Consider the following 20,240-nt stretch of genomic DNA (forward strand, 5'->3'; position numbering starts at 1 on the left):
GGAGTCAGCAACAGAGACATCAGGGGTTTAATGGATAGGGGGATTTACACAGCTAAAGCAAGGTCCTGGAGCAATATCCTACTATGTGCAGCACTTGGTGGGCAGGACATGGTGGCAGTCTTTGCTCCTGGGATGAGGGTTATCAGTTACAGTGGGAATTGACATCAGGTTGGGTTATTGATTACCAGGGAAACTAGCAGAGGGACACCGCCTCACCACCTCTTTGATAGTCTATTAGAGTGGAGATATTCTGATCTAAAGATTAGAACAATCTCTGAGTGGGCAAGGGCAAGTATAGAAGAAAGTCTGTCATGTGAGTAGGGTGGAGATGAAGCAGGCACTGGTCAAGCAGGGTGTGTACAGACAGCAGAAGATCAAGCCATCTTGGGTGGCCTAACCACACACATACACATTAGGACTTTATTTTCTCTGATTCTTTGAAAAATGACATTGGAATTTTTCTAAGAATTACGTTGAGTCTATAGATGTTTTTGGGTCATATGGGTATTTTAGCAATATTAATTCTTCCAATCCATGAGCTTGTCATATCTTTTCATTTATTTATGTCTTCTTCAGTTTTTACATCAGTGTCTTACAGTTTTTGATTGTCTTTTACCTCTTTGGTTAACTTTGCTTTTAAGTATTTTGTTGATGCTATTATGAATAGAATTTTCTAAATTTCCATTTTAGATATTTCATTGTTAATAGAAATTCAACTGATTCTTGAATGCTTATTGTATATCCCACAACTTCACTCATTTCTTTTTTATTTTTTTAACTTCACTCATTTCATTGACTAGTTCTAACAGTTTTTTTGGTGGAGTCTTTAGGTTTTTTGTTTTTTTTAATAATATAAAATCATGTTATTCCAAACAGGGAAAATTTTACTTTCTTTCCAATTTGTAAGCCTTTTGTTTCTTTCACTTGCTTAATTGCTGTGGCTAAAACTTTCACTACTATGTTGATCAGGAGTGGTGAGAGTGGTCACCCCATTATCTTGTTCCTGATTTTAAGGAAAAGCTTAAAATTTTTCATCACTGAGTATGATTAATGTTACATATGACTATACATTTATTCTACACCCAATTTTTTTGAGGTTTTTTTTTTTTTTAATTGTAAGGACTTTTTAGTCATGAAGCGTCACTACAAACAAAGCTAGTGGAGGTGATGGAATTCCAGCTGAGCTGTTTCAAATCCTAAAAGATGATGCTCTTAAAGCACTGCATTCAGTATGCCAGCAAATTGAGAAAACTCAGCAGTGACCATAGTGACCTGTAAAAGGTCAGTTTTCTTTCCAATTCCAAAGAAGGGAAAGTCAAAGAACATTCAGACTACTGCACAATTGCACTCATTTCACATGCTACCAAGGTAATGCTCAAAATCCTTCAAGCTACGCTTCAATAGTAGGTGAACCAAGAACGTCCAGATGTACAAGCTGGATTTAGAAAAGACAGAGGAACCAGAGGTCAAATTGCCAACATCTGTTGGATCATAGAAAAAGCTAGAGAATTCCAGAAAAACATCTATTTCTGCTTCATTGACTATGCTAAAGCCTTTGACTGTGTGGATCACAACAAACTGGAAAATTCTTAAAGAGATGGGAATACCAGATCACCTTACCTGCCTCTTGAGAAACCTGTATGCAAGTCAAGAAGCAACAGTTAGAACCAGATGTGGAACAATGGACTGATTCCAAATTGGCAAAGGAGTATGTCAAGGCTGTGTATCGTCAACCTGCTTATTTAACTTACATGCAAAGTACATCATGCGAAATGCTGGGATGGATGAAGCACAAGCTAGAATCAAGATTGCTGGGAGAAATATCATTAACCTCAGATATGCAGATGACACCACCCTAATGGCAGAAAGCAAAGAGGAACTAAAGAGCCTCTTGATGAAGGTGAAAGAGGAGAGTGAAAAAGCTGGCTTAAAACTCAACATTCAAAAAACTAAGATCATGACATCCAGTCCCATCACTTCATGGCAAATAGATGGGAAACAATGGAAACAATGACAGATTTTATTTTCTTGGGCTTTAAAATCACTGCAGATAGTGACTTTAGCCATGAAATTAAAAAAACACTTGCTCCTTGGAAGAAAAGCTATGGTAAACCTAGACAGCTTATTATAAAGCAGAGACATTACTGCAACAAAAGTCCATCTAGTCAAAGCCATGGTTTTTCCAGTAGTCAAATGTGGATGTGAGAGCTGGACCATAAAGAAAGCTGAGCACCAAAGAACTGATGCTTTTGAACTGTGATGTTGGAGAAGACTCTTGAGAGTCCCTTGGACTGCAAGGAGATCTAACCAGTCACTCCTAAAGGAAATCAGTCCTGAATATTCATTGGAATGACTGATGCTGAACCTGAAGTTCCAATACTTTGCACCTGATGTGAAGAGCCAACTCACTGGAAAAGACCCTGATGCTGGGAAAGACTGAAAGCTGGAGAAGGGGATTGAGAGAGGATGAGGTAGTTGGATGGCATCACTGACTCAATGGACATGAGTTTGAGTAAGCTCCCAGGAGATGGTGAAGGACAGGGAAGCCTAGCATGCTGCAGTCCATGGGGTTGCAAAGAGTCGGATATGACTGAGTGACTGAACAACAACAAATCATAAAGGATACTGAATTTTGTCAAGTGCTTTTGTGCATCTATTAAGACGATCTAATTGTTATCCTTTATTCTGTTAATGTGATGTTTCATATTTATTGATTTGTGTATGCTTAAACATCCTTGCATTCCAGAGGTAAATCCCATTTAATTGGAGTATGGGAGAAGGAAATGGCAACCCACTCCAGTGTTCTTGCCTGGAGAATCCCAGGGATGGCGGAGCCTGGTGGGCTGCCGTCTGTGGGGTCGCACAGAGTTGGACACGACTGAAGTGACTTAGCAGCAGCAGCAATTGTAGTATGTGATCTTTTTAATATACTGTTGATTCTTTTTGGACTACAATAATAAACAAATGTGCATTTGCTTAGAATGTCACCTCTACAAAACCTATGCTTCAGCAGATTATCAGCAGAGGTGTTGGTCTCAGGGCCCACTCACCTCTCCATCTTCTCCAAAATTACATGATTTATGAGGTTTCTCATTAGTTATTACATTAAATTAATTAACACACCACTAATTTAGAATAGCCTCTGACACAAAATAAGGACTTGACAACCAGAATGTGTTATTATTTGTTACTATAATACCATTACCTTAATATATTACAAACTATACAGTTTGATGAAAGGTAAAGAAAGACCCTGGGTTTTTACCACTAATGCCACCTGGGAAGCCCTCGTTAAGTAGTTGGGAAGATCCTTTGGAGGAGGGCCTAGGGACCCACTCCAGTATCTTGCTTGGAGAATTCCATGGACAGAGGAGCCTGCCGGGGTACAGTCCATAGGGTTGCAAAGAGTCAGACACGACTGAAGCCACCTAGCACACACCTAACTACTTAATAGTATCTATTTGTTTTATAATACCATGGGCAAAGAGATGCTTTCTGACATTTCCTGGATGCCTCAAAATTCTGAGTTATAGCACTGGAATATGCCAGTGAAGTAGAGTGTGTTATCTGTTATCAATATGCTTTGCTCTTCCCTCCTTTAGACCCATCTGCAAAGAATTTCTCCCTGGCCCCCTCTCTACAGCATAAATCTTCCTATCTCATTGATGTCATTTTTATGGTGTGATATATTTGAAAACTTCCTATGTCAAGTGCTTTACCTGGGCATTGGATCGGATTCCTCTCATTTACTTTACTCCTGTCATTGTTCCCTCTCTCCTGCATCATCAGTATGAGAGATAGGAAACTATAGCAACAACATCCCAAAGAATGTTAATAAATAAGTGACTTAAATAAGATAGAAATCTATTTCTTATTCGTGTAATACTAAGGCTTTCTTAAGCTGATAGGGTACCTCTGTTTCACGAAAGCCTTGAGAAATCCACTGGTTCTTTCTGTTCCCCAAGATGTTGTCCTTGTATGCATAGTTGAAGCTGGGTCATTGCTTCATTTTTAAGGATGTGAAGTAGAGGTTGTACGTATTTACTCTGCTTATAACTAACTGGCCAAAATCTAGGCTAGTGTCTACACAAGCTCCTAGGGAAGTGTGGAAATGTGGTTTCTACTTGGGTGGCCATTTACCCAGGCAAAATGCAGAATGTGGATGTGACTGTGTTGTCACAAAACAAAAAGAATAGAGTGTTGAACAGTAGTCTCAGTCACAATCAATTTTTCCATCTCTGCTGTATCATTCCCATAAGCGTACAAAAACACTACAATTTCTCCCATTTAAAAATACACCCTTGACCATGCCTCCTCTTCTAGTGACTGCCCATATCTCTGCATTCTTTCACTGAAGCTCTTTCCTAAAGTGTCTATTTAAACTGTCATCACATCATCCATTTCTATTTTTCTTTTTTGCTATTTCACAAAACCAAGCCTTTTCTTCTATCACAATTCAGTGCCTTTGTCTGAAAGTAAGAGTTGGTCTGGCAGTAACACATGCCAAATGGTGTGGAAGTCAGTGTAGAGGTTTTTTGTTTTTATAAAATTCTTTGTTATTGTGACATAAACAGCACAAATACAAAAAAGAATAAATAACATAAATACAATTAGAAATTGTATCATTAACCCTAATGTGCTCACTTCCAGGTTAAGAAATAGGCATTCTCCTTACTTTAAAACCCTTTGTGTCCTCCCCAGTCATATGCCTCTACTTCCACCAAGAGTTAACCAATATACTGAATTTTCTACAAACCATTTTTCTCCTTTTTCTTTATACTTTTAGCACCTAAGTATGTATGTATAAGCAACATATTATTTGATTTTGCCTATTTTTAACTGTATATGGTATTTTAACATTCTATTTATTTAGATTAAACTATGTTGATGTTTGTAACTGTCTTCTATCCATTTTCTCTCATATAGTATACCAGTGTATGAATACATATATATATATGTTTCTTTATTTATCAGTTTCACAATTGTTGAACATTCATGTCGTTTCTAGATTTTGCCATTATAAATAATGATGCAATAAGCTTTCTTGTATATGTCTCCTGGTGTACATGAATAAGACTTTTTCTAGGAATATAGGGCATATACACAGGAATGGAATTGCTCTTTTGTAGAGTATTTACTTTCACTAGGTAGCATCAAAGTATTTTCCAAAATTTTTGTGCCATTTGTTTTCACCAGTGATGGATTAAAATTACTCTTGCTCTATATGCTTGCAAGTAGTTGTTATTATCTGACTAGAATTTTGGACAATTTTGTTAATATTAAATAGAATATCATTGTAATTTTAATTTGAATGATTTTGAAAATCTTTTGTTGGACCCCATTCTGACCTGAAACTTGACGAGCTTTCTTTTCAGTGACTTCTGAAGCAATGATCTCCATGTTCCAACTCCAGTCGTCCATTCTTACATCTCAGCTTACTTGACCTCTCAGTTGTATTTGATTTGGTTGATCACTCCAACCTTAAATATCTGCTTCAGTAGGGTTCTTTCTTGTTGTTCAATCACTAAGTTGTGTCAGACTCTTTGTGATCCCATGGACTGCAGCACCCAGGCTCCTTTGTCCTCCACTATTTCCTGGAGTTTATTCAAATTCATGTCCATTGAGTTGGTGATGCTATTTAACTGTCTCATCCTCTGCCACCCCCTTCTCCTTTTGCCTTCAATCTTTCTTAACATCACGACATTTACCAATGAGTTGGCTTTTTGCATCAGGTGACCAAAGTATTGGAGCTTCCACTTCAGCATCAGTCCTTCCAGTGAATATTCAGGACTGATTTCCTTTAGGATGGACTGATTGGATCTCCTTGCTGTCCAAGGGACTCTCAAGAGTCTTCTCCAACACCACAGTTCAAAAGCATCAGTTCTTCCAATGAATATTCAGGACTAAAGGGCAGAATCTGATTTCTGCACCATTACATTACTGATATGTAGCCCAGGGCCCTGGACTTTAATTCACTAATTCAACCACCATTTAGGGAACACTGTTATCTCCCCTGACCAAGGTGCTAGGTTTATCGATACACAAGACAGACCAGTTTGATGCTCTTATTAGGCTTACCTTCTAGAGGAAAAAACACGCAATAGAAATGAACTAATTAAGATTGTGCTACATATTAGGGAGGAAGCCATGGAAAGAGCCAAGGAGAAATGTTCTAGGCAGGGGGAAAATAAAAAACAAAGGCATTGAGGTGAGATGGTGCTTGGAAAGAGGGTGCTCAATGAATGAATAAATGAAGATGGGAAAACTGAGAAGCAGAGAAGGACTTGCTCACTATGATTGCCTGGAAAATCCCATAGGCAGAAGAGCCTGGCAGGCGTTAGTCCATGGGATTGCAAAGAGTAGGACGTGACTGAGTGACTAACACACACACACTATGATTGACAAGTAATGGAACCTAGCTCCAATTTGGCCCTTTTCCTACTGAACCACACTGCCTCAACATTTAGCAAAAATGTATAGTCTTAGCAAAATCATGTATAATAACTGAAAATAAAGTGAAATGCAAAACTTGTTAGAGTTCAGATTTTTAAAAAGAAAACTGACATTTGAAGAGTCAATGTAAATAGTAGAGAAAGAAATGAAAACATATAAAATGCTACTCTTAAATTTTGACTCAGGTTAAGTAAGTGCACAGTGTAATCTGAGAGAACTTGAAATAAAATAGAGAAAAAATTTTAAGCATTTATTCCTTATTTACTGTGTGGCAGACACTATGTTACATAACTAGAACATCATCCCTGCATGGAGTGTTTAGATTTTTCATGAAAGAGATTAGTCTAATATTTGAGAATTCTCTAAATAGCTTGAGAATTTAAAACTAAAACCTCCAGTTGGGATATTACATTAAATCAGTATATGAATGTGCTATTAGAAATTATTTGGTCTCATACAAGTGCTAAGGATATTGCCAATCTTCATTAACAGGAGGTGAGATATGAAAAACAATCTTTGGGTTTTTGGTCTTTGTACAAAGTTATCCTGTTACTTATCAAGTGTTTACACTTGACTGTCTAATTCTGTTTTATGTTTTATCAGATGATTGACATAGGGGAGAGTATAGCTATTCCAGATGACATTACTGATCAAGAAAAAAGTTCTGGAAATTGGTGGAAGCGCTTGGTAGCAGGAGGGATAGCCGGTGGAGTTGCAAGGACATGCACGGCACCTTTTGACCGCTTGAAGGTCATGATGCAGGTAGTTTGCACTTTAGCCCTTAAGCATTAAAGTAACTTGAAAAAAATCTTGATAATTTTCAAAAGAAATGTTTTGGCACATTTCATACTACTTCTCCCTGAAGCTTTACACTTTTTCTGAAAACATACATTTTCTTATTTTCAATATTAAAAGATGCCTTAATTTTCTTTCCAATGCTTTTAAAATTAATTTTTATTTGAAATAATAATAGAACCACTCTTAGAAATTTTTTCTCAGGATTGTAACTGAATCTATGAATGAAGTGTTAAGACATACCATTAGTCTAACTTATTAGGTGTCTCGAGCCCCTGAAACTTAATATAATAACATGGTTCTAATCTACTTAAGTACTAATAGTATTTCTAAGAATTGGAAAATAAGTTACTAGGAGTGTGTTACTGACTAGTATCTGTTTAGAGGTAATACTGTATAATTTTAATTTACTGATTAATAGATTGTCAATAGTAGTTATAAAATAGTGCATGGTTTAATTTTAATCTGTTAAGTGTCAATTAAAAGTGAATATTTGCCAAGCTTCCCTGGAAGTCCAGTGGTTAAGATTCCCTACTTCCAATTTGGGGGTGTGGGTTCAATCCCTGGTTGGGGAACTAAGATCCCACATGCCCTGTGGCCAAAAAAATTCTTTTTAAATTTAATATTTGCTGAATACTTTCTTTACAATGATACAAAATTAATAATACACAATCTAAGTAAGTAAGTAAGTGTTAGTCACTCAGTTGTGTCCAACTCTTTGCAATCCCATGGACTATACCCACCAGGCTCCTCTGTCCATGGAATTCTCCAGACAAGAATACTGGAGTGGGTTGACATGTCCTTCTCCAGGGGATCTTCCTGACCCTGGGATTGAACCTGCATCTCCTGCGTTGCTGGTGGATTCTTTACTGTCTGAGCCACCAGGGAAGCCCAATTCAAAATCTAGTAAATTTAAATTTGTAATTAAATTTACATACCTGGGTATTTTATTGTCTTTTCTGGGTAAATAGGTGATATTTGGTAATGGATTATGAATAGTATTTTTTGGTGCTATATGATTTTGCTTGTTTGTGACTCAGAAAATCTTATTTGGGGGGATTTTCCTGGTGGCCCAGTGATTAAGACTCTGCACTTCCAGTGCAGGGTGTGTGGGCTTAACCCCTGGTTGGAGAAGTAGGACCCCACATGCCACATGGCCAAAAAAAACAAAGAGTAAAAATATTAGAAAATCTTATTTTTGACTGACTCAGAATTAAAGATAGGGGCCCTCAGGCAGGACAGCCTCCATCTCTGGGCAGCCTGCTCCTGTTTTTCTTTGGCTTGCTTCATTCTCTTGGTCAAAAGTTTATAATGCTCTTGTTGCCTGTTCCTTATTTTCCTTAGTGTGCTACTTCTTCAGAGCAATATGCCGGTATCTGTGTTGCAGGGCACATGGAGCAACAAGATACTGAATCTTGTGTATGGTCCTGGGTTTCATACCTTCTTTGTTCAGGGGATTTCTGACAACATACTGGTGAACATTGTCTTCTTTAGTGACTGAAAAGTTTGAGGATTCAGCTGTTTTTTGTGGGGGTGGGGTGGGGGGTACATGTGTCCCAGGCAGTGAGGCACAGTAGTATTAGGAATATCTCATTTTTGCAATAACCAAGTTGAGAACACTCACATTGGCATTCAGAGTGCAACTCTGAACAGATTTGACTTCCTTTCTCCATTTTTCTTTGGTCTACAACAGGATTGCTTCTTCCTCAGTAGCAGGTGGACGTGACCGTGGGTCACGCCACTGTGCTTAATGGGAAAACCTTGTTTGTCATTCCCACCACTGATTCGGCCCACATAACCCTCCCATTCTTCTCCCAGAGCATCAGCAGCAACTTCTGCGTCCATATGCTTCCCTCAAAAGGTAGGACATTTGTGTTCATCATTCACGTCCGTGAATGAGCAACCAGTAGCCAGGAAGGAAATGTTCAGCTTCATCTGGAAGCAGCTGATTGCTTCCAAGATACTATGAAAATAAGCTGAATGGTTATAATTGTACATTGTGGCTTAATTGGTGTAAGACAGTAAGGCAAATAACCTATCATTCTTCTGTACATTTGATTCTGTATGTAACCTATTTTGTATTCTGTGAGGTGACTAAATTCAGCTAGCTTTTAGAAAAGAGCAGAAATTGAAAGTTCTCTTTTGCAGGTAGAAATAGAAGAGCTGGCTTCCTCAGTGACCAGACCTGGTAGAAAATGTAAAAATGAGGTGGAGAGGAAAAATATGTGGATACCATACAGAGCTACTTAGAAACAGAGACATATAAGGAGATGAAAAAATGGGAAAGGGACTCGGAGGGAAAATAAAGAGAATAAATATGTATTTTAAGTGCCTATTGTTAATATGCTTGGTGCTGGATTAAAAGCATATTTTCTTATACTTCAGAACCTAACAGAAATGTAGACAACAAATCTACATGCTGATGGTGCTATTGAAAAATAATAGTTGTAACTTATGAGTACTTGCTATGAGTCCAGATAGATGGGTATTGTGGACATACAGAGTATGAATTTTCTCCTAGGGGATGAAAATAGGTGAGTGGATTAGGGAGAATGAAAAAGCATAGAGTAAATAGTGGGGGTATTTTCAGAAAGAGTGAAAAAAGAGAAAGATTTAAGGGGGCTGGATAGATAGGAGGACGAAGAGGATAGGAGATTGAAAGATAGAAAAGGAAAATAGAGAATAAAATAAGTGAGAAAGAAGAGAAGCTATCATAGATGAAAAATGGGTTAGAAATGGAAGAGAAGAGTAATCTAATGAGAAGCAAGAGGAGGCAAGCTGCTGCCCTTTTTGTGCCGCTCTGGCTTGGATCTCATGGCTTTCATTCATATGTGTATTTGACAGGGAGATGGGTTCTAGAGATGGAGATGGGTTCTAGATGGAGAACTAGAACTTGTCTCCTTTATTGATAGAGGTATTTCTTTGTGAGCTTCACACAACTGGAAAAGAACACTGTGAACAAAAGAAGGGCATGTGTTGTGTGGTGAGAAGTAGTTTACCGTCATTTAAAAGCAGGTCTCTTGTAGAGTCAGAGAGCCCGAGGTTTTAATTCTGGCTTTGCTACTTACTTTATAGCTGGGAAAGTCATTTTATCTCTCTTAATTGGGTCTATAAAATGAGGATTATAATGCCAGGGTTATTTTAAGAATTAAAAAAAATTTTATAAAGTGCTTTGCATTATACCTGTCATTGTAGTCAGTGCTTAAAATATGAGAGCCATCATTTTTGTGGAGAAATAAGATGAAGAAATAGCACTGTTACCATTTTAGGAAAACCACATTCAACTTTCTATAGTCACTTATTTGGTCTTTTAAAAATTGTATTTTTTAAATAAAGTGAGTATGTGCTTACTAAGGGATATTTGGAAAGTAAAAAAGTAGAAAGTAGAAAAATTCTCTTTCTCATCATCCAAAATTATCATTATTAACACTGAGTAAATTTCTTCTTGTCCTTTGTCCTATATATCTTATTACATAGTAGTGTTTACTTTATAATTAATTTACATCCTGTTTATTGCTTTTATGATTCATAGTGTTAACATGAGCATGTTTTCATGTCACATTAAATATTCTTCAAATATTTAAAATATTTCCATATTCTTTAAATATAGTTTTTAATGACTATGTAGTATTCTCATGGATGTCATAATTTACTTACCATTTTTTTCTATTCTTGGACATGTAGGGATTTTTAAAACTCCTTTAAAGCTATTTTAAAACTATTATTCATAATAGTTTATGAATTTTTTCATATTTAGAGTTGCCTACTTAGGATGAATTCTGAGAAGTTTAAGTACTGATGTGAATATCTTAAAGGCCCTGTGTGTGTGTGTGTGTGTATGAAGAAGAGAGAGGAAATGGCAATCCATTTCAGTATTCTTGCCTGGTAAATCCCATGGACATGAACTTTTTCTGTTCATAGGAAATGAGAATGCCCATTTCACTTTGCTCTTTCATTATTGTTCTCTTATAGACAGGAGGGTATTAATGTTTTAATTTTCACTTTGTTAAAAATAACATTTTTCTTATTATAAAATAATACATAGAAAAATGGGAAAATATGGAAAACATAAAGGAAGACATTAAAATGACCTGTGATCCTTGGGCACACTGCATGGCTTGTGGAATCTTAGTTCTCCCACCAGGAGTCAAACCTGGGCTCCCAGCAGAGTCATCACCACTGTACCACCCAGGAATCCCCCCTGACTGGTCCAAACAACAGAGATTTGTCTCACAGTTATGAAGGCTAGAAGTCTAAGATCAAAGTGTTGGAAGGGTTGGTGCCTTCTGGGGGCTGTGAGGGAGGGATCTGTTCCAGGACTCTCCCCTTGGCTTGTAGATGGACTTCACTGGTGGCTCAGAGGGTGAAGAATCTGCCTGCAATGCAGGAGACCTGGGTTGGGAAGATCCCCTGGAGAAGGAAATGGCCAGCCATTTCAGTATTCTTGCCTGGTCAATCCCATGGACAGAGAAGCCTGGTGGGCTACAGTCCATGGGGTCCCAGAGAGCTGGACATGACTGAGCGACTAACACATACATACTTGTGTCCAAATTTTCCCTTTTTGTAAGGATATCAGTCATATTAGATTTTAGGGCCCACTTAATGACCTTACTTTAACTTAATTATCCTAGTAAAGACCGTGTCTGTCTCTAAATAAGGTCACGTTCAGAGACACTAAGGATTAGGACTTAAAGATATAAGTTTCAGGCTTCCCAGATAGCGCTAGTGGTAAAGAACCTGCCCACCAATTCAAGAGACATAAGAAATGCAGGTCTGATCTCTGGGTCAGGAAGATGCCCTGGAGGAGGGCTTGGCAGCCCACTCCAGTATTCTTGCCTGGAGAATCCCATGGGCAGAGAAGCCTGATGGGCTACAGTCCTTAGGGTCACAAAGAGTTAGACACACCTGAAGGGACTTGTCTTGCATATGAATTTCAGGGGACACAATTCAACCAATAACACCTCTCTGCCCAGGAGTATTGAAAGTTTGATGTATTTTTCATCCATTTCAACGCAGTCTTTAATGAGCCTGTAATATTTTAGCAGCAACAATACATCTTGCATATGAAAAAATTCTCTGAAAACTAAGTTATACCTGTTTGTTTAATTCTTTTTTTTTCATGTGTGAAATTAAAGTATGTATTTGGAGACAACAGCCAATTAATGTTATCAACTTTATATGTCTCTAAAGGAAAATGAAAATTATTTTGAAGATCATAAGTTTATACATATATGTAGCATTATTTTATTAGTCATAATATCAATGCTATATTACCAGCAAAATAAATTTTAAAATAGATAAATTTGCTGTTTATTTCTAGATTCATAGTTTACAGTCAGGGAAAATGAGATTGCTGGATGGGTTTAAGCAGATGGTAAAAGAAGGAGGAGTTCGTTCTCTTTGGCGAGGAAATGGTGTAAATGTTTTAAAAATTGCACCTGAGACGGCGCTCAAGGTTGGGACCTATGAACAGGTAAAATATTACTGTCTGTGGAATTTTATAAGACAGATTTTAAATTTTAAAAATTTTAGACTTTTATGAGAGAAAACATAAAACATTGCTGGAGTGTGCTCAAGTAATAGATGTGAATTTAAATATAAGTGACTTTATTCTTATTTATTTTTGATATTTTCACATTGCTTTTGTTTGTAACAGGTAGTCCATGGGCCATATTATAACTGTAATATAATCTATTCTATTGTCTATTAGTAGTTCTTTTAATTTCAGTTTCCCCGTGTGAGAGACCCTCAAAAAACATTTCAGTATTGTTTTTCCTTTTAATATATTTGTTTTAAAATTTGTTAATCTGAAAAAAAACCAAAACAAACAAAAAATTTGTTAATCTAATTTAGGATTTTACTTTTGCTCAAATAATTCACTTTCAGATGAGCTATATTTATTTTCAAGTAATATAAATTATTAGCATCTCATTAGAGTCTGAGTATATGTGCATCTCCAGTTTTCCATTTTCAGTGTAAATCTTATAGTAATTTTTTTCTTTAAACATTTAATAATACATAGCATTAATTTGCTTCTTTGGTAGAACCTTGGTTTACAAAGTCAGATGACCTCAAAATTTTAAGAAAAGCTAAAAAATAAATAATATCCTTTGTCAACCCAAATTGTTTAAAAGCAAATGGATGGTTGTATAGGACACTAGACTTACTTGTAATGCACATATTAAAAACATACATCACTTATTTAAATTGGGATTTGCTTACTCATTCAAGAAATGTTTCTTTCAGCAACAGATATTTCTTGAGCACTTAATGTGTTCTAGACGTTATTCGAGGTGCTGGGGATATAGCAGCAAACAAATCAGATGTTGATAAATGCTATGGAAAAAACAGATGATAGAAATTGGAGACAGTAAGAATTGACAACTCTTTCAAGGAGTTTTTCTATGAAGAAGTGAGAGAAATTGAGTGGTAACTGTAGGAAGATGTGGGATAGAGAATTTTCTAAAAATGGAAGAAGCAACAGCATGTTTGTATGCTTAGGAGAAAGATCCAGTAAAGAGGGGACCATTAATGACAGGATAGAGGGGAGAGTAGTGCAAGTAAGATAAATTATTATTATCCTTGAGTCTCTGAGAGAGTGAAAGAAGATGGGAACTAGTGCTCATGGAAGGGTTTGGCCTTGGGTAGGCACTTCATCCATAGTTCGAGGAGAAGCTCTACTATGTGGGCACAGATGCAGGTGGGTTTATGGAAGATTTCTTTCTAGTGCTTCAACTTCTTCAATGAAATGGGAAACAAGGGCATGTGGAGGTGTGAGGAAGGAGGAGAGGTCATGAGTTGGTATTCTAGGAAAGTGGAAAAGCTAATGGATAGAGGAAATTAAATAAGATTGCTGGAGGCAGATGGTCCAGGTGAAATTCTTTTGTCTGATTATACAAATCAAACAGTTCTCAAATATGTATTTATTACTGCTTAAGTATAGCTCACTATCTGGCCCCTAGGAAGTTCATGGATAATTAGCCATCAAGTTATCCCTGTAGGTTAGGGAATCCTAGCTGTAACTCCAGTCTTGTTGTCTTTTAAGATAATTATATTCATCTTGCATCTGATGAGGAAGTGCCATCATTTGGACTCTGCTATTCTGGAATTTTCCATTTCCTTTTATACCACTGAATCTAGTTCCATGGCAGTATCCTCTGCTTTCAACCCTCATAACAGCTATCACTGGACTTCTCAACAAGGGCTCCGTCTCATCCTAGAAACATGCTCGACTAGTAGGTTTATCAATCTCGTGATAAAATTCATTCTGATATTTCCACCTTCCTGAGTCTACTGATCCCTTCCTCCACGCTCTACCAAAACTTTGGCATCTCTACCTCATTTACTGTCAGTCATAATTGTGTCCAAGCTTTAAGGGTCCATCCCAGCAGCATATTAGGACAGGTTTCAGGTGTCCTGTGTCATGGGAGAGTGTTCAACATGAATAAAGTCTCCCTTGTCCAGCATTATATTCCACTCCTGATAAGCCCACTATTCAAGACTGATGATCCACTCCTATACATGTTCAACTGGTTCCTTCTAATCTATATTAGCCAGGTCCTGCAACAATTTGATCAGAATGATATTTATTCCTAGAACATGGGCTTTATTTCCTCACCAGGCTATCTGAGATCTAATCTTATAAAAAGTATTGGTTAGGAGGCAATAAGAGGAGGTGGGAGCACACCGTGAGAGAGACAGGCATCATCTTGTACATCCGCCTCTTTGAGGCCTTTGCACGGCCTCTGGATGAGGAGCGGCTGCTCTGCTCGAGCAGCGGGGAGAGGATGACTTTGCTGAATTGAGTTTCTAGTGAATCCTGGGGCTCCAAAATCACTGCAGATGGTGAATGCAGCCATGAAATTAAGAGACGCTTACTCCTTGGAAGGAAAGTTATGATCAACCTAGATAGCATATTAAAAAGCAGAAACATTACTTTGCCAACAAAGGTCCGTCTGGTCAGGGCTATGGTTTTTCCAGTGGTCATGTGTGGATGTGAGAGTTGGACTGTGAAGAAAGCTGAGCGCCAGAAAATTGATGCTTTTGAACTGTGGTGTTGGAGAAGACTCTTGAGAGTCCCTTGGACTGCAAGGAGATCCAACCAGTCCATCCTAAAGGAGATCAGTCCTGGGTGTTCATTGGAAGGACTGATGCTGAAGCTGAAACTCCAGTACTTTGGCCACCTCATGTGAGCTGACTCATTGGAAAAGACCCTGATGCTGGGAGGGATTGGGGGCAGGAGGAGAAGGGGACGACAGAGGATGGGATGGCTGGATGGCATCACCAACTCGATGGGCATGAGTTTGAGTAAACTCCGGGAGCTGGTGATGGACAGGGAGGCCTGGCGTGCTGCGATTCATGGGGTTGCAAAGAGTCGGACATGACTGAGCAACTGAACTGAACTGAGTGAATCCTGGAGTTCAGGGTTCTCAGGAGCCGATTCCCAGATGTCCCCATCTCATGTATTAGGGTCCCACTCCCTCCCAGTGAGCATCCTCATTTTAGCATAGGAGATCTTTTGAAGCTGTGCCTTCAGTTTCCTTTGCAATTCTGGTACCTTTACATTTATATGCTGGGTCTGATTTTCAATAGTTTATTCTCCACTTGCAAGAGATTAAGGTCTCTTTAAATTGCTGCCAGGAAGGCATTTTAGTGTTCATAATAGGCTTTAAAGTGCTAGTTGACTGACCTAAACTTGACATTCTCTTTCTTCAAAGTTTCTAAAACAGTGAATCATAGCCAATCAGGTCCACAATTTTTACCTCATATTGTTCAAGTACTATGATACTTGCTTTTCTTTCTACGAGTACCTCATCCCAAGCCACTATGACTAAAAATCTTCGTAATGGTAATGCCACAGCATACCATAAGTTATCATCATCCCATTTACCACTAGTAATCATGTCTTTGTTGCCTGTGACTGGTGAGTGATTCAGTTCTAATAATATGAGCAGGCTTACCTTCTAGTGCCACATTTCAAAAAACTAGCATTTGATTTTTGTTGATTTTATCTATTGATTTCCTATTTTCAGTTTCATTGATTTCTATTCTGATTATTATTATTACTTTTCTTCTGCTTACCCTTGGCTTGATTTGCTCTTCTTTTTCTATTTTCCTAAGGTGGAAACTTATTCATTTTTATCTTTCTTCTAATGTATACATTCAAAACTGTAAACTTCCCTTAAAGTACTGCTTCCCACTAAGTTTGATAGTGTTTTTATTCTCATTTAGTTAAAATATTTTAAAATTTCTCTTGAGATTTCTTCTTTGACCAATGTGTTACTTAAAACAAATGTTTTGTTTAATCTCCACATATTTTGGTATTTTCCAATTATCTTTCTATCATTAATTTCTAGTTTAATTAATTTCCTTTGTGGTCTGAGAAGTAGACATTGTTTGATTTCTGTTCTTTTAAATTTGTTAAGGTGTGTTTTATGGTCCAAAATACGGTCTGTCTTGGTGAGTGTTCCATGTGTGCTTGAGTAAAATGTGTAGTCTGCTGTTGTTGGTTGAAATAGTCTATGGATGTCAGTTATTTCCAGTTGAGTAATGATGTTTAGTTCAGCTATGTTATTACTGATATTCTGCCCATTGGAAATGTCCATTTCTGATAGAAGATGTTGAAATCTCCAACTATTATAATACGTTCATCTATTTCTCTTTGCAGTTCTATCAGGACTATTATTTAAGGATTAATATGTCATTTTCTAGAACTGACCCCTTTATCTTTATCCTTGGTAACTTTTCTTGCTCTGAAGTCAGTTCTATCTGAAATTAATATTGCTACTTCCACTTTGTTTTGATTACTGTTAGCATGGTATATTTTTCTCCACTCATTTGCATTTAATATATGTGTCTTTAAATTTAAAGCTGATTTCTTGTAGCCAACATACATTTGGATTTTGGTTTTTGATCCACTCTGACAGTCTTTAATTGGTAGATAGGACTTTTGAAGTGGTACCAAATGTTTAGGTTTGGAGTCACTCAGAGGTGAATTGGAATTCATTGGAAGGACTGATGCAGAAAGACACAGAAGGAAGAAAAGCCAATGTAAGTGTACATATATGAGGGTTCAGCTGTAGGTGGTAGGGGCTTGATTCTTCCAGAACTTGTAAGAAGTGGACAGAATAGTCCCCAGGATTATCTGTCTGAGGAAAGGAGCTAAGGCATTTATCTACCAATTTCTTGTTGTTTAATTGCTAAGTCGTGACCAACTCTTTGCAACCCCATGGATTATATGATGCCTGCCAGACCCCCCTGTCCATGGGATTTCCCAGGCAAGAATTCTAGAGTGGGTTGCCTTTTCCTTCTCCAGGGGCTGTTCTGGACCCCAAGGATGGAAGCTGTGTGTCCTTCATTGGCATGTGAGTTCTTTACTGCTGAGCCACCAGGGAAGCCCTTACCAGTTCCTATCCCAGGTTATTTGAAGAATCATCTTAGGACTTTAACTTTCCAGACTTCTAGGTTCAACAGGCTCCCGTAGCTTTTCAGAAGGCCCTAAGGCAGAAAAACAGAGAGGTGAGAGGCTTTTTCTTTAGATGGGATTCTGCCACTGTTGTTCAGTCAATCAGTTGTGTCCAACTCCTTGCAACCTCATGGACTGCAGCATGCCAGGCTTCTCCATTTTTCACCATCTCCCAGAGTTTGTTCAAACTAATGTCCATTGAGTTGGTGATGCCATCCAACCAACTTGCCCTCTGTCATCTCCTTCTCCCCTTTCCCAGCATCAAGGTCTTTTCTAAAGAGTCAGCTCTTCGCCTCAGATAGCCAATGTTAGGAGCTTCTGCTTTAGCATCAGTCCTTCCAGTGAATATTCAGGATTGATTTCCTTTAGTATTGATTGGTTTGATCTCCTTGCAGTCCAAGGGACTCTCAAGAGTCTTCTCCAACACCACAGTTCTAAAGCATCAATTCTTCAATGCTCAGCCTTCTTTATGGTTCAACTCTCACATCCATACATGACTCCTGGAAAAACCATAGCTTTTACTAGACAGACCTTTGTTGCAAAGTAATGTCTCTGCAATGTTTAAGTTTGTCATAGCTTTTCTTCCAAGGAGCAAGAGTCTTTTAATTTCATGGCTGCAGTCGCTGTCCACGTGATTTTGGAGCCCCCCCCCCCCCCGCCCCAAATAAAGTCTGTCTCTGTTTCCATTGTTTGCCCATCTATTTGCCATGAAGTGATGGGACTGGATGCCATGATCTTAGTTTTTTTGAATGGTGAGTTTTAAGCCAGCTTTTTCACTCTCCTCTTTCACCTTCATCAAGAGACTCTTAGTTCATCTTCACATTCTGCCATTAGGGTAGTGTCATCTGCATATCTGAGGTTATTGATATTTCTCACATCAATCTTGATTCCAACATGTGGTTCATCCAGCCCAGCATTCTGAATGGTGTATTCTGAATAGAAGTTAAATAAGCTGGATGACAATATACAGCCTTGATATATTCCTTTCCCAATTTTGAACCAGTCTGTTGTTACATGTTTGATTATGTTGCTTCTTGACCTGCATACAGATTTCTCAGGAAACAGTAAGGTGGTCTGCTATTGCCATCTCTTTAAGAATTTTCCACAACTTGTGATCTACACAGAGACTTTAGCATAGTCAGTGAAGCAGAAATAGATTTAAAAAAAAATTCTCTAGCTTTTTCTGTGATCCAACAGATGTTGGCAATTTGATCTCTGGCTCCTCTGCCTTTTCTAAATCCAGCTCATACATCTAGAAGTTCTTGGTTCATGTACTGTTGAAGCCTAGCTTGAAGGATTTTGAGCACTACCTTGCTAGCATGTGAAATGAATGCAATTGTGTGGTAGTTTAAACATTGTTTGGCATTGCCCTTCTTTGGGATTGGAATGAAAACTGACCTTTTCCAGTTCTGTGGCCATCGCTGAGTTTTCCAAATTTGTTGGCATGTTGAATGCAGCACTTTCACAGCATCATCTTTTAGGATCTGAAATAGCTCACATGGAATTCCATCACCTCCACTAGCTTTGTTTGTAGTGATGCTTCCTAAGGCCAACTTGACTTCACACCCAGGATGTGTGGCTCTAGGTGAGTGATCACACTATTGTGGTTATCTGGGTCATTAAGATCTTTTTTGTATAGTTCCTCTGTGTATTCTTGCCACCTCTTATTAGTATCTTCTGCTTCTGTTAGTTCCATACAATTCCTGTCCTTTATTGCGCCCATCTTTGCATAAAATGTTTGGTTTCTCTAATTTTCTTGAAGAGATCTCTAGCCTTTCCCATTCTGTTGTTTTCCTCTATTTCTTTGCATTGTTCACTTAAGAAGGCTTTCTTATCTTCCCTTGTTATTCTTTGGAACTCTGCAGTCTGGGTATATCTTTCCCTTTCTCCCTTGCCTTTATCTTCTCTTCTTTTCTCAGCTATTTGTAAAGCCTCCTCAGACAATCATTTTGCCTGTGAGTCTGCACAAAACTGTCCAGATGTGATGGAGGCTTCTGGAAATGTCTGCCATGGCCAGCTATCTGCCTGCTTATGTTTGAGGGCCTCAGAGTTGCGTTAGAGATCAGTAAAAATATAGGATTTTATAGGCTATGCTCATGGGCCTTCTAGCAATATAGTTCTTTCAAAACTTCTTTTACTTCCTGTCTGTTTGTTTCCAGTCAATACCATGCAAAGTAGCCACACCCAAAAATATTTTTCCTGATATTTTATTTTCCAGTTCCTATGCTCAGTCACTCCTTCCCTTTGTCATTTTTTTATAGTATGCTATGTTGATGTGAACTGAAATAATAGCCTGACAGATGACAACACCCTCGATGTGATTTTTGTAGAGAAGTTCTTTAGGACAATCTCATTACCAGCTTCTGTGCTGGTAACTTTCCCTACTTGGAAGCTCCACATTTCTTGACGAAATTAAGTCAGGCAGTGACAAATCCCTTTGCAGAGCTCTATTTCCTTCCAACTGTGCTTACAAACTAGCTTTTGAGAAGGCCTTAAGGCAGACAGGCAGAGAGATGCTTTAGCTCCT

At 38.0% G+C, this 20,240-nt stretch overlaps 1 protein-coding gene across 1 annotated transcript in view; it reads left to right on the forward strand.

The window, feature by feature from the left end:
- The window catches only part of LOC122676747, a 173,904-nt gene that overhangs the window by 142,519 nt on the left and 11,145 nt on the right, over positions 1–20,240 (forward strand). The window contains exons 7-8 of the mRNA XM_043876332.1: positions 7,057–7,215; positions 12,569–12,721. Of these exons, the coding sequence (XP_043732267.1) occupies positions 7,057–7,215; positions 12,569–12,721 (312 nt within the window). The remainder of the gene's footprint in view (positions 1–7,056; positions 7,216–12,568; positions 12,722–20,240) is intronic.

The sequence above is a fragment of the Cervus elaphus genome, chromosome 20 (assembly GCF_910594005.1).
Source record: "Cervus elaphus chromosome 20, mCerEla1.1, whole genome shotgun sequence".
NCBI classification, from domain to species: Eukaryota; Metazoa; Chordata; class Mammalia; order Artiodactyla; family Cervidae; genus Cervus; species Cervus elaphus.